The 15,273-nt window shown below is 45.5% G+C and overlaps 1 protein-coding gene across 1 annotated transcript; it reads left to right on the top strand.

Annotated features, from left to right (window-relative positions):
• The first annotated feature begins 5,303 nt into the window (after positions 1-5,303).
• On the top strand, positions 5,304-15,003 carry LOC135809771 (leucine-rich repeat-containing protein 69-like). Its single transcript, XM_065323198.1, has 11 exons — positions 5,304-5,629; positions 7,254-7,507; positions 8,000-8,126; positions 8,643-8,715; positions 9,225-9,341; positions 9,669-9,747; positions 11,265-11,336; positions 11,969-12,070; positions 12,613-12,653; positions 13,599-13,737; positions 14,338-15,003. Exons 2-11 carry the CDS (start codon positions 7,304-7,306, stop codon positions 14,464-14,466), a joined length of 1,083 nt encoding a protein of 360 aa, XP_065179270.1. The 5' UTR covers positions 5,304-5,629; positions 7,254-7,303; the 3' UTR covers positions 14,467-15,003.
• Positions 15,004-15,273: the final 270 nt, after the last annotated feature.

Below are 15,273 nucleotides of genomic sequence, written 5' to 3'. Positions count from 1 at the left end.
ATATGTACAGAAAGCAGTGAGAGCAACATTTGCAGGGATGTCACTTGGCTGGCGTAATATATGTCCTAATAGCTTCCACCTGTCCCGCTTGGCCATTTCAGATACAGAGCACTGGCCAGTAACAGCATATATATCTGCATTCGAGATGACATCTGGGTAGGTTATTCCAAGGGTACACCGCAGCTGTTTCCTATGAAACACATCTAGGCGCTTTTCTTGTGCACGGGACAGGCCATGGCAAGCAAGGTTGTAGGTCAAGATTGGTAGAACGAAAGTGTTGTATAAACGAATTTTGATGGGTGTAGAAAGCAGGTTGTGTTTGAACCATAACTTCAGAGTGTCTCCAAATGCTCTTGCGGCCAAGCCAATACGGCGCGTTACGTCCTCCCCGGAGCCGTATAGCGAGCCGAGTGTCTTCACCTGTCGCCAAGCTTCTTTACCACGAGTTGTGCCGACCTTTCTAGATGTTGTAGAGGTGGCATCTCCCAAAGTGGGTTCCAGGTAAATACGGATCCACTCAGTCTTACTGGTATTGACGGTAAGACCCCATTCGGAGAAGACGCCTGCGATGACGGCATACGTTATTCACATACGTTATTCACATACGTTATTCACATACGTTATTCACATACGTTATTCACATACGTTATGCACATACTTGTAATGTCACAAACATTAAATTTTGGTTCTCAACGGAATCGAAGAAACAGACAACGGTGCGTAGTTTAGGTGTGGAGCAGCTGTGCGCCAGGGATGTTTGAGTGATTTAGTAGCCCCCCCCCCCTCCCCAACCGCGTGGCCGTGGCTACACCAGCTATTTATGTCTTTCTCAAAACCGCACAACCCTGCATTCGGAGCCCGGGCCGGGGGGGGGGGGGCACTTGGCATGTACATTGTGCGGGTGATCCTTATACCGGGATTTAATTTCCGGCCCAAGGGGGGGGGGGTCCCCCGTCGGTTTCCGAGGAAGCCGTAACTTTTTTCCGCTCCAAACTATTTTTCCGGGGTCCATCTACTCACAAAATGTCGTTTTGCACACCTTTTTGCCCATCCCTGTACAACTGAGTCCAGCTACATGTATGTCCGCGCAGAGTTAGGTGGATCCCTAAGGCATTATGCCGTGAAATATCGAGCACTGCCAAAAGCATTATACTGTGAAAAAACGAGCATTAGCCGCCGATGCCTAGCTATTGCTGTTTTTAAAATATTTCTTTTTAGAACTTTATTATTCATAATTATTTTGTGCAGGATTCCTCACTGAAATTATTTAAAAAAATAAATAAGGCCAAACTAAAGAAGGTGTGTGGTTCGACTAACATGGACATTTTTTTTACGGGCGGGCGGGCGGATTTTTTTTTTAAATATATTTTTTAGTACATGTAAATACACCGTACTGCCTTTAGACACCCAGTACATCGGCATTATTACGCAGTGTTAGGGTCCGTCCAAGGTTACCAATCATATTTTCAAAACGAAATGTTTTCGTTTGTGGGTGGGTGGGTTTGATGAAGTTTCGTTTTGAAAATAATTTTTGAATGCTGATGGAGAATGCCCAGTTACTTCTGGGTGTCGAAAATTGACATCAATATTTTATTGGAATTCGTTTTACCTGCAGAAAAGGTGGGTGGGTGGGTGGGGGCTGAAAAATACTAAAACTTTTCGTTTTGTAAAAACAATCGGTAACCCCGGACGGCCCCTTATGCCATACATGTTGTATAAAGGGATCACTGGCTAATACTTTGAAACATTGTGTAGCTCTGGAACGAGAAGAGAATAACTTCAAGCGGTGACTCTGATCGACTGTCCAAATCATCAAGCAAATGAAGAACGATGCGAGTTGAAAGTAAGTTCGGGAACTACTTCGAAGTACAAATTGTACAATGTACCGGTACATGTATTGCTAGTTTGGTGTCGGCGTGCACGAATACATAATATGGGCTTTTTCCATCGACGCTTCCTGTGCGGCTTGCACACATGGAGCAGCAACTTACCGGTACAGGTGAAATATCGTTCCCAATACACGAGGAAAGTGCAATCTCGTCTGTCCTTCATCCCAAAACAGAAGGCCGTCCTTAATCTGGAAGGAGGCAATCACTCTCAACCGGACGTCGACGGTCACTTCAAAATAAGTCTCGCCAGTCTGCCGGTGGTCGTATCGAGTAGACTCTACAACCAGCACAAGGCAGCAGTCGTACCACTCACTGCACTGCACTGCAGTACAACAACAAGTCAAGTCCAAAAGGAGCCGCCTAGCCTGCGTCCGCAGACTCATGCTCACGCTGCACAGCACGTAGACGTGGACGTGTTCAGTCCACGTACGTACGTCAGTCACACGACAGCCCGCCGAAAAAAAGTTACGGTCGGGCTGAAAAATGTACGGTCGGTCGGGTTAGTCGAACCACAGACCTTCTTCAGTGTGGCCTAATAATATTAAATAATAAAATAAAAGTGTGTAGCTACATGACTTTGTACCATGTGTACCATGACTACAAAGCTGATTATAGCAATAAAAACTGCTTAATGGCAGTTTTCTAAAAAAAGTTATTGTGTTCTAGTCCATGGACCCCGTCTAAAAAGTAAGAAATTAACGAAATGTGATAGCTGAAAATTAAAATTTCACACAAAACCTCACAATAATCACAACACTTGAAATGCTGCTTTCAACCAGGGAGTAGTACAATACTACTCCCTGCTTTCAACACTAAACTTGTACTGCACCAACAATTGGCAACATGCATGCATAGGAAAGAGGATCGCGAGGGGAAAAGGTCTTCTGCATGTAGCTTTTCATTCTGTGTGTGATTATTGTGAGGTTTTGTGTGAAATTTTAATTTTCAGCTATCACATTTCGTTAATTTCTTACTTTTTAGACGGGGTCCATGGACTAGAACACAATAACTTTTTTTAGAAAACTGCCATTAAGCAGTTTTTATTGCTATAATTTCTTTTGTTTTTTCTGTCACCAATCAATGGAATGCCCTATATCAATATGTAAATGATGGCCTTCACATCATATCAATACCATATTATACGCATTGATGTGCAAGCCTTTTCTTGCAGAAAATGGCACTAGCATAATGCATGTTCTTCTGCGGGGAAACATGTGAGCAGTGGTGGTGATACTTTTTTATACGGAGGTCATTCTGTGCATGTTGCTGTTGCAGAATTTCATGACTCTGTAATAAAATTGTCTTGCCTTTCAGATATTTCAGATTACTCCACCCTCAATCAGATTTATTTGAGAAATGTAGCCATGCGGCAGGTGCGTGTCGCAGATGTTTTTGTTGATTCTGTGTTTATAATGGTTTATAGTCATGGGTTATCGTGATAAGGTCATCCAGCATCATATTGAAACTGAAATCGTAATCCTGTTGATGTCGAAACAACTTTTGGAAGTAGTTCAATGACTTCAAACTGTTAGTCCACGATTGTCTAAAACAACACAGCAGGAACAATAAACATGTATTAAAATGTAAACGAATACATTGCCGAGTCCAAAACCTCGTTTCAACAACTACACTGATCCTGAGGAGAAAAGGGGCAAGGCTATGGTTGGAGGTACTGAGAGATAAACAAGGCACTCCGCAATAATAAAATCTTACACATCTTTTGGTGAGTATGAATGATATCCAGTCGAACCTCTTTAGGACGAACACCAAGGGACCGATGGTATTTATTCTGTGAGCTTAACCTATTTTATAACCAGAGAATACAATTATATCTCCAATAGACATACGAATAGATTTCTTCTACAGCGAAAGATTCTAAGCCACACCGACTCATTGACTCGTCTCGTATGAAACAATTGAGTCACAAGAGAGATTCTGCAAAACGAAAATGCGTACAAACTTTCGTTCTACATCATGAAGTGCGAAACTTCGCACCTTTGGACGCGAAACTTGCAGGGAACGCGAAATGAACTGTCGTAGGAAATTTCGTGAGATCGGGTTATGGCGTAAGTGCAATTGGCCCGCGCAAACTACGAAAATGTGCAGAACGCAAAGTTCGTGCAAAAATTCGCACACACTTTCGCAAGGACTGTCGCGAAACTTCGTTCGAATTTTCGTTTTGCAGAACCTCTCTACTGTACCTTTCTTTAGCAACATGACGGCAACTGAAACAGCAACAGAGAAAGTACGATACATGTACTCCACATTTTTACAGGTACTACAAACAGATTGCAGGTCGTAATTCTTGCTTTGGCGGCACGAAACTTTATTTGAGGCAGTGCAATCTCGGCGGTACTCACAAATCAAACAGCCCAGACTTGAGTAAACAAATCCAATCATACATGTACGAGTTTTTCACGAGACGCGACTGCACCCATTGGCTTGTTTCGTATGAAACAAACAAGTTACTGAACCTCTCCACAATAGAGATTCCCCTGATATGCGAATTTATTTTGCAAGCTCGGTCAATTGGTACTTGAACCTTTCCCTCCAGATTGGGAACTGCCAACGATAGTATGCCACTGACCAGTGCCTTACTTGTAACGTACCAATGTACAATGAATATGAGTATTTCGACAACACATCTAACATAAGCCTTACCGTCAAGAAGTTGAACTCGCGTTCTTCGCACACTGTAGACAAGGGCAAAGAGATAAAATGGATCTAAATCCGAATAAAATCAGCACACGTTTCCGAAAATGAAAGGTGAACATAAGCAAATGAATCGAAGGAAACCGGTCAACTTAGAGATCACCTGTCATCGAGTATTCCGTAAAAGGAGGCCTCGCAGCTCGGCAGCAGAAAAGCAAAATTTAGAAAAGAGATCCTGTCAACTTTTCCATTATTTATTGCATTCCGCCCCAAAATCAACACACTTTTCCTGAATGAAAGAGTCAACACAAGCAAATGAATCAAAGGCAACTGGTCAACTCACCTGTGGCTGTCATTGAGTAATATTCCGCGAAAGGAGGTCTCAGCAGCGCCGAAACGAAATAAGCCAGGCCATGAGACGAAATATCCGAAACAGCTCATGCAAGAAGCAGTTCCAAAGAAGGAAGTATTCCTCGCGCATGCACATCCGAACACGGATCCGCGGACTGAACACAATAATGTCTGCCGTGCACGTGCACAGCACACGGCTACCACCCGCTGGTAGATCTAATACCGAGCACCTTACGTAGAGACTTACGTAGCCTAAGTGAAATACCGAGCACCTTACGTAGAAACTTACGTAGCATAGCGATGTCGTTTTTTCTGCCATGTGAACACAATAATAGAAAAGCTGACAGGATCGCTTTTCTAAATGAACATCACCATGATGATCACAGACGGTCAGGGATGTTTGTCGATGCCAACATGACCATTCTGACACTTGACAGTACAATGTTTGGTATCGCTTCAGGTAGTGCTAGTTTCAGCTGTAGATACTGGGTCAATGGACTGCTGCTTGTTACTGCTGACTATGAATGTCGCTGCCTGATGCTGTGAACAAAATAAATTTAGTTGATGCTCGTTGTAATCCCACCTCCGCCTTGGATATACATGGCGTATTGTACACGAACTCACGAGCGGAGCAGCAACAATCACCAGATGCCCACTGATGGAGATGAAGATCTACCAATAGTCAATACCACGAAGTGCAAGACAGTCCAATCGATCACTGTCGTCAGGCTCTACAGGTATATTCTTTATTGTTTGCAATCATAGCAGCGAGCTTTTTTTATAGTGCTCGGTAATGATACTCGTGCTCTTGTTCTAGCCGTTATTTTGTTATAAAATCTAACGGTGATACTCACTAATGATATGGGTGGTTATGGTTATGAGTTCTCATAATCGAGGTGGTGTTCTACAGCAGGGTTGCGACTGTTTGTATGCAGTGTGGCGTTACAACTGACACAAACACTGCCTTGCGATCCACTGCATAGAAACTGTATACCATTTACGAGTATGTCATTCGAATGCCTGTGTAGTGAATGTAACATTTTGAAGGAGGATATCCCGAGACTCTTGAAAACAATTATGCTGGGAATATTATTATGATTGGCCAGGGCAATTATTAATTATTAGAGTGATCACAGTGATTGGCTTGGGCAGTTGCCATGGTTACGCTGACCTCCGCTGGTGAGACCTAGTACAGTAGTACTAGTAGTAGTTGAAGTACTACAGTCCATTCAGAAAAAAATGAACTTCTAGCTTTTGGCCATAAATGGGTCTAACGTTGAGTTTTTTTAGAATTTTTTTCTGCAATCCCATATGGAATCCTCTTCCAATTATGTTTCTGAAGTTTTTTTTTGTCCAAAAAGCAAGCCATAGCAAGAATAGGATTTCGGCCAGGTTTTGCCCCAAAAGCACTGAATTGGGAAAAACCATCAAAATCCAGGCCGTTTGACCCCGCCTGCAACAGTGCATTCTGCGGTTCGAACCCCAGTTCAGGCACCCTTTTTGGACCCTTTTTCAAATTTCAAAGTTCGCAGCACTGCACTGTGAACGATGAAATCACGAAAAATCGCCAAATACGGGAGCTCGCCAGAGCCAGGACCCATCTTTTTATGAATGGACTGTAGTATAGTACGTGTACTAGTAGGAGGCGGAAACAGCTAGCTGTTGGGAGCAGAGTAGGGAATACGGTGTGGTGTGTGTGTGTGTGTGTGTGTGTGTGTGTGTGTGTGTGTGTGTGTGTGTGTGTGTGTGTGTGTGTGTGTGCATGTGTGTGTGTGTGGGGGGGGGGGGGGGTGGTACATGGTGTGTGTGTGTGTGTGTGTGTGTGTGTGTGTGTGTGTGTGTGTGTGCGTGTGTGTACTTTTGAGGTACTGTACTTCAGGCTCAATCCCTAGTGTGCATTACACATGTACTGTGTGCACTACACATGTACTGTGTGCACTACACATGTACTGCAGATCAGGACCTGAGTCGTAAAGGTGCCTGTAACTATTAGCTCCACGACACCCACTGGAGATGAGAATTGTATCCCTGCAGTGTGCCGAAACTTTGACTGAAAGGGAGCGTGCACATCATACTCCTGCAAATTGACATTACATAACGCTACGTGCCACAACTGGTAATCAGAACTCAGCAGCAAGCCAGGTCCCTCAGCAACTGATATGGAAGTTGGAGTCAAGTGCCCTCCCCCTGAAGAAGGCCCAAGAAGTTAGAACTGTGTTCATGGATAAATTAATGTGATCAGTTGAACCATATTTCTAACACTAGCACCACCGGTCGAAGGCTAGATGATTTTGTTTGCGCGTGGGTAGGTGCTGATGTTTTACAGCTTTCATGCCAGTGTGTTCGTGTTTTTGTGTGCAGGTGCCATCGTTCTTTTGCTGTGCAGTAGCATCTCGAATTCCGATTCCGGTATGGCTTCCATGCCGCGAGCCAAGGAGCTCCAAGTACTAGTTGACCTTCAGAAAAGCCCGTCGACACACTTGAAGGCTAACCTGTGCAGCAAGCAGCTGAAGTACATTCCCGGTCACGTCGGTGTGTTGCGCAACCTGGACACGCTGCTGTTGAGGAAGAACTGTCTGGATGCATTGCCGGAGGAAATAGCTGATTTACCCATTGTAAGTATATATAGCATTGCAGAAGGCCAAATGAATCAGAGTCTTCTGGAGTTGCATACGTTCTGGTGTTTTAGTGGCCGGAGTTCGATGAAGGCTCACTAAAAGTGAGGGAACTGATTAGTACAGTCAGTATTGCTGGTGCAGCAGAAGCCTCTCGGCAACACAGGGTACCCCATGCTCAAGATTCTGATCGGTCCTGGAGCCAAGTTCAACTCCTAGCTCCCAAGCTGTATGTCACCGTGTGACACTGTCTTCAGGAAAACCCTCCCCCTATTCAGCACCCCCCCCCCCCCTCTATTCAGGACAGATGCACCTGATAGACCCCTAGGGTTTTCGTAATACTGAGAGAGCTGTCATTGTATCCCATGTCAATACCTGCCGAATAGGGTCCGTACCAGTTGTGTACTGTGGCTGTGTGGAACGGGGTCTTTCAGAACCAGTGGCATCAGTCGTTGGCCTTCCTGTACTGTCTGCTTGTGGTGTTCTTGCCAGCTCAAAGTTCTGGATGTTGGCCACAACCAGTTTGAGGAAATACCACCGTGTTTAGCTAACTGTCCACATCTGACAACACTGCGGATCAATGACAACGTGCTCAGATGCCTAGACAGTGGTATATTAGGTAGGTGCTTGACAGGGACGTAGCTGGTCCGGGCCCCCTGTTGGGGGGGGGGGGGGGTGCATGGCCCCATAGCCTTATGTGCAGGTTGGCTGGTGCATGTCATTCATGCTCATTACGTGCATGCTGAACCTAGGTCGACATTTTTTTTGGGGGGGGGGGGGGGAGTGCCCGTGCCCCCTTGCCCCATGCGAGCTACGTGCCTGGTGCTTGAGGTTGCCATTGCCGATGGATCATTGAGCTCGTTTTCATAATTTCCTTTCGCAAAACACCAATTTCTGTACAGTCACATCAGCCCAGCTAACTCAGTCACCTCAGCCCAGCTTACTCAGTCACATCAGCCCAGCTCACTCAGTCACGTCAGCCCAGCTAACTCAGTCACATCAGCCCAGCTAACTCAGGCTCTAGCCCTGGCAGCACGCTTACGGTATACACATACGTATCTTCCCGTTCTGCCCGCACGCTTATATAATGCGTAGCTTCCCGTTTTGCGGCGCTTTAATTCTTGTTGACCTTCAGGGAAGCTGCGTCATCTGACAGTCCTCAACGCGAGCGGCTGTGCTCTGTCTGAACTGCCAGCTGCCATTAGCCAGTAAGTTAGAGCAACGTATAGTAGCAGAGATGAGAGTGCCCGATTCCATCCATTGCCAATGTAGACCCGGTACAAAGGTGCATGGTTGTATTCTTGCCTTGCCCTTCCCAGTCTGAGCGGGATTCATGACAACCCTAACTGCCCCATTTCCGTTTCGGAGACATTAAATGATTTTATTAGTGCCGGAGTCTGAGGTCCTGTGAGACCTGATGCAGCCCAAGACCATCATAACCATTATGATGTTTCATGTATGCTCACATGTAGCACATCCTCCAGAGCGGCTTGGCTGCGAGGGAATTTTTCTTTCCAATCACATTCTATCATAAAGGGTGCACATGACGTGCCCACATACGGACCAATATCAGACTCTGCAAAAGTACCAAATGTACGGCTTCACCTGTAGCCCAACATTGCTGATAGAGGCTTGATAACCTGGTGTGCTGTGATTTCATTGCAAGCCAAACCAGTCAGTGAACATTGTAAGCTTTGATATCTGTTGTTGGCTGTAGGCTCACCAACCTGACCGAACTTGCTGTTTCAAGGAATGACCTGTGCAGTTTGCCAAGACAGATTGGTGATCTCCAGTCGTTGCGATCCTTACTAGCCAACACAAACAGACTTTGCAGGTAACGTGAGTGCGCCTCCTGCTCAACTGTCATTTTCATCAGTTTGCTATCATGCGTACATGCGTGTTTCGTAAGACCAGTAAATCAAGAGTTCTGAATGTAAATATAGCCGAGTAAGAAGTGGTTTTGCTCCAAAGTCAGCCTGTTGGAATGGTAATGTTTCATATACGACAAGAAGTTCGCTGAGACAACTCAGCCTTGATACGTCTTATGACCATGAATATTGGCACATTTGCTCTTGATCGACACGTACATCTGCGGTGGTGGCGATGATAACAACTGCATGTTATCATTCTACATTGAATAATGACGTTATGCTTGCTACAGGCTGCCGGGCAGTATTGGAAATTTGAACAATCTACGTGTTCTGGACGTGGCCAATAACCAACTTGTTGCCATACCGCGGGTAAGAGTCACACATCATTTATTGCTGAACCCACAAATAATTGTGATACAGATTGTAAACCATTCGAGTTAAAAGAGAAAGCCATTAATATAAAATATATAAAAAGAAGAAAAGGTTATTGTACCATGCCAGACGGCTATTATTAAAGGGGAAGTATACCCTTAAATCAAACTTTCACCAGTTGTAGTCTTCGGGGTACTGAGTCGAATGGTCTTGGTCCGAGGAAGCTGAGACGCTCCCTTCCTCCTTTATTCCCAATCGAACTCGCGCACTTCTACCGAAACTGGGTGACTGCGCCCTACTAGATGGGGATTTGTATGCAAAATGTCACTAAAAGCGCCATTTCGTTCTTATAAAAGCACGGATGACCGCGATTGGCCCATATGTTGTAGTCTTTTGGACGCTGAGTCGACTGGTTTTGGTCCGAAAAGGCTGCGATGCAGCGTTCCTCCTTTATTCCCAATCGAACATGATTGAACAAGCGGTCAGGTGCTCCTGCGTACACCAGTCACCTGGTCACCCTGCCTGCAGGGTAAAACTTACTAGCCTGTTTGACCTTTTTTGGGTGCAGTCCTGTCACTCGAGTTGAACTCGAGTTGAACCTTGGTGTGAAAGTTCTCGCCTGCTGGCGTGGTGACCAGGTGATTTTGGCACCCAGGAGCACGTGACCGCTTGTTCAACCATGTTCGATTGGGAATAAAGGAGGAACACTGCATCGCAGCCTTTTCGGACCAAAACCAGTCGACTCAGCGTCCAAAAGACTACAACATATGGGCCAATCGCGGTCATCCGTGCTTTTATAAGAACGAAATGGCGCTTTTAGTGACATTTTGCATACAAATCCCCATCTAGTAGGGCACAGTCACCCATTTTCGGTGGAAGTGCGCGGGTTCGATTGGGAAAAAGAAGGAAGGGAGCGTCGCAGCTTCCTCGGACCAAGACCATTCGACTCAGCACCCAGAAGACTACAACTGGTGAAAATCTGATTTTATAGGGTATACTTCCCCTTCAAGTCATGTACCAATTGTAGTACATACCGCGGGTAAGAGTGCATGTAGTACTGCCGAATATGAAATTAGCTCAAGCCAAATGCGTATGCTTGTTGTTGACTGCTTTACTTTGAAGTATATTGAATGTACTTCGCTGTGGGTGGGTGGGTGAGGGGGGGGGGGGGGGCAGCAAGGCTATTTGCTGTCTCTAGCTTGGAGCTCCTACCCTCCTGCCAGGGTTCTCAGTGGCCTCATTCTGTCAGCAGTATGCCCGTGTTTCTGTCCATCTGACTGCCGAGTTTATCGAATGCTGGATGCACAGGAACACAAGGGCATAGTCGGCTTTGTCTGTTATGCCCAGAAACAATGTGATTCTGCCGGTTTTGTCACCAAAGCAGTGCCGCATTGCTGTGGGTTGATAGATATCACACAGCTATGTAGCTAGCGTGGAATCACTTGAAAGGTACTCCAAGCCACTTCCCTTGCGCCACTGCATGCACTGTTCTGTACTGCGCCTTTGTGCTGTAGACGATCGGAAAATGCCAATATCTCAGGGATCTTGACACGAGAGTGAACCGCATAGGGGTGTTCCCTTCAGAGGTAAGACGGGCTTTGATGCTGATTTCAGATGTTTGTCAATTCATGGTTTCTGCAGCGGAGACAATATAGCCTGCTAGACTCTCTTTCGCTGACAAATGTTGTCTTTCTCTCCACTCGGCACACACACACATACACACACACACACACACACACACACACACACACACCAGGGACGTAGTGTGCCTTACACATCTGTGGTGTGCTGTCATGTAATAACGGCCTGTGTGTATGAACAGCTTCATATCTCGTATTACACTGCCATCAGCACTGTACAATGCCATCAGCAATTCACGACAGTTCCGCTCTGGACCATGCTATCGTATTGAAGTACAATTCACGACAGTTCCGCGCGGAATATGATGCTTTTATCTGTCTTTCCATTGTTTGCCATGCAGTCAAGTCTCCAGCACTTTTACTTTAAAATAGTCTTGCCTGTTGTTGTTCACCTTTATGCCATAAAGGCGCATGATTATAGTTTTGATCCAGTGAGGATGGGCCATAGCTGGAAATTTGATGAACATAGAAAGAGGTTCACTGCATAGGGACCATTGTTTATGAGTGTGGATGATAAGTAAAGCATGAAAAAAGCTGCATTGGAGCGTTCATTGTAAATGAATTTTATCTGTTTGCAGATGGTGAACCTGAAGTTGGAGAAGTTTGACTGTTCATTAAATCCTCTGATAAAAAAGATTCCCCTTCCCATGGCGAATATGGATGAGGTCTTTCCACTGAAGGTAAGTTCAAAGATGAGCGCGGACCACTGGGACATGATGTCATGAGGCAAGCTGTTGAGTCATCACTGTGACTGACTAGTGGTGGTCTAATTGGCGTGAGGTCATCCTTCGACCGGACTGAATTTCGGGAATTGTATAATATTTTGTGTTAGCGCCTATGTGAGAAGTATCTCAAGTGAGCAATTGTGTTGCCACTTTTCTTGATAGAAAAAGCACCGTCCAGTGTTTCCAGCCATTCAGTACTCCATAGCCTTCATTCATCTAAGCTTTAGGGGATGAAATAATCAAATTTACGGTGTGAAAGAATCAGTAATCCACTGATGAGATCTGAGACCTGTAAGATCAAATTACTGTGTGCAGGAGTCAGCACTGTCTGCCATAATTTGGATATATCTTGCTTGTGTGATGAAAGAGATCAGCCGCCGGCCCGGACACCGCACATGGTTGGCCAGAGAGCGCACGTGGCGGGGGGATTGGAAGTCGCGGCACCATGCCCTTTTGCACATTCCGTTTTGTTCGGTTTTTGTTTCATGACTGTGCAGGAGCTGTGTGCACGCCGGGTCTTGGAAGATGTACCTACACTGTACGTGACCCTGCGATTACCTCCTACTAGACTATACCGGGTTACAGAGTGTTTTGTCTGGACATAGCTCGAAGTACAGTACCTCTCAATGAAATCTGATCGAGTCACTCGAGCAACTTTAAAAGCGCCAGGCGTTGCGCAGCCCTCGACCTGCGAACACTGGGCTGCGAAGTGGCGCAAGCCGCACACTTGACTCACATGACCGGATTTCATTGAGCACCACTGTACATACTTATGTTTCTGTAGCCCAAGCAGTCAGTGAATGGGCTTGTGTAACCATCTGCCCTCAGTCAGCACTGAATTCGAGAACCAGCATGAACCATGAAGTCTCCCATTGCACGGCTTACAGCGTGCCGCACCCGCGTGATATTTGCAAACCCAAGAATTGACTTTATGTCGCACAATGGGCTCATGCCCGAACAGTCCCCGGCTCCCATCTCAGATCTTGATGAATATGAAGTTCATCATAGCGAATTTATAAAGCAAAGGGATTGAGCCAGTTCAATGTGTAGGCATTATGTCCAATTAATGTTGTTGCACCAATATGAAACTCTTCAGCTTTGCCAGTATCTGCCCAATGTAGCCATGCGAGATCAGCCGGCATGCTACGTAAAAACTAGCCATAAATGATATAAAAGAGAAAGGGCCAATAAGTTACTAGCAATGCCTAACCGTCCACCAAGGTAACGAGATCTTATACAGTCAGATAGTGTGACAACACGGCTGTTGACTGTTAGTCATAACTACTCAATCGGCGGACAGAACTGTTTCGTCATTTGTGGACGTTAGACATAACTAGTAACTTCTTGGTCCGCCTTGCAGCCTAGCCCACAACACCTCGGTGTATTTTCAAGTCAAAATTAAAAAAAAAAACCTGATGCACAATGCAAACATCTGCTCTGCTGTGAGGTCGAAGAGTATGCGTGTTTCTGTGTATGTCTTCAGGAAACGTGCGTCTCACTTCATCAAAACCAAAGATCCAATTCTGTACCAAGCGCTGGCAGCGGCATCTGAATGCAGCGTGTGCCAGCGGAACTTCCTCTCCATCTGCATAGAGTGTGTGATGTTTGTCTCCATAAAGAAGGTGAGTCCAGCTGGACACCGCAATAGCCCTTGGCGGAGAATGCTCGGAAATTTTTCAGATTCTGCTCGTAAAGCAGTGAACTTGGCAGAACCATAGAAACCTTATGGCAGCCACTTCCTTAATTCTGGTCCATTTCTTTATGCACACACCAAACATGCATGAAACATACCAGAAACAAGTAACAAATTCTGCCAATTTTTCTGCCGGCATTTATCCTCCAGGGGCTGCCCCGCCATGGATGCCCTGATGCTGTCAATACATTTTTTCCAATCTGTACTCCTTCATTTACTCCTCTGTTGTGAGCCCATCACTGAATGTGATCAATTGATCATTTCCAAGTTCACCCAGAGTCCGGCATGTCAGCCATTGGGCGGTTGAGCGCAAAAGCAAGTTTAATAATCATCTTTCCAAGAGTCTCAGTTTGAATCTCTCCTCCCCCCGCCCAGCTTCAAGGGAGACCCACAAGTGATACCTACAGGTATGTGTGGGGGGATGGGGGGGGGGGGGGGGCGAATAGTTTAATGTGGGCGGCAGATTTCAATCAATGATAGTCATTTTTGTATACTATTATACCGCATGTGTGTCCATTGGCATGCACAGGTGTTCCCAGAGACTCGCAAATCTGGACAGATACCCATGCAGGCTCTGCTTTGCTCACACAAGTGCTTCCAGGAACAGCGCTCGGAAAACCAATACTATGGGCTGCTACAACTGCCACCGCCGATATGACCCCTAGAAGCAGAGAGACCTGGCGATAGAATATGTTCGTGGACACACAATGCATGTATGTTTTGAGAACCGCTCAGTTCAACGTGTTGTTTCTGCTTCTGCTTCTGAAAGAGGCAAGGAGTGAGTGGCAATGGTCAGAGCACATGGCAAGTCATCCTCATGCATGTGTTATTAGTAGAGACTCGCCGGTATGCTCAGTTGCGCCCGCACTGTTTGTTATATGCATTCCGGTAGCTGCAAGCCAACACACGAAATCACAGTTGAGTCGAGATAGTGCATCATCGGGAGAGGTCTCCTTGACTAACGAACACTAACACAGCCTTATTTTTTGTTAAAACCCACTCTAATATGTGATTAAAAAGAAGGATTGGCCACATGCCACTGTGCCATGTCTGTACTTCTGTACGTTGCTTTGCTTTTGGATCTCAGCAAAGTTTATTTCCGATGATGATACACACTAATTCCGAAAATATCGGCAAGAAAAAGAACAATTTTTCTCCACCACAATCATTAGGATTCGAGAAATGTTTCCACGAACCAGTTTTCGTGCAATGTCCAAGAGAATTACACTCAAAGTCATATCTCTCTCTAATCCGGGTGCTGCCCATAACTTGGACATGTTCGTTACTCTAATACCGTACATTTCCATGGGGAATGGTCAGAGATATGGGATATGACGTCACCTTTTCATGGGGAATGGTCAGAGATATGGGATATGACGTAATCTTTTCAACAAAAAATCAAGTTGACAAAAGATGAGTAATATTTCCACTAGAACTCAACCACAGGGAGAACAGTAGACCGAGG

Source organism: Sycon ciliatum, chromosome 2 (genome assembly GCF_964019385.1).
Source record: "Sycon ciliatum chromosome 2, ocSycCili1.1, whole genome shotgun sequence".
Lineage (NCBI taxonomy): Eukaryota > Metazoa > Porifera > Calcarea > Leucosolenida > Sycettidae > Sycon > Sycon ciliatum.
This window is presented reverse-complemented; position numbering and strand designations above follow the sequence as displayed.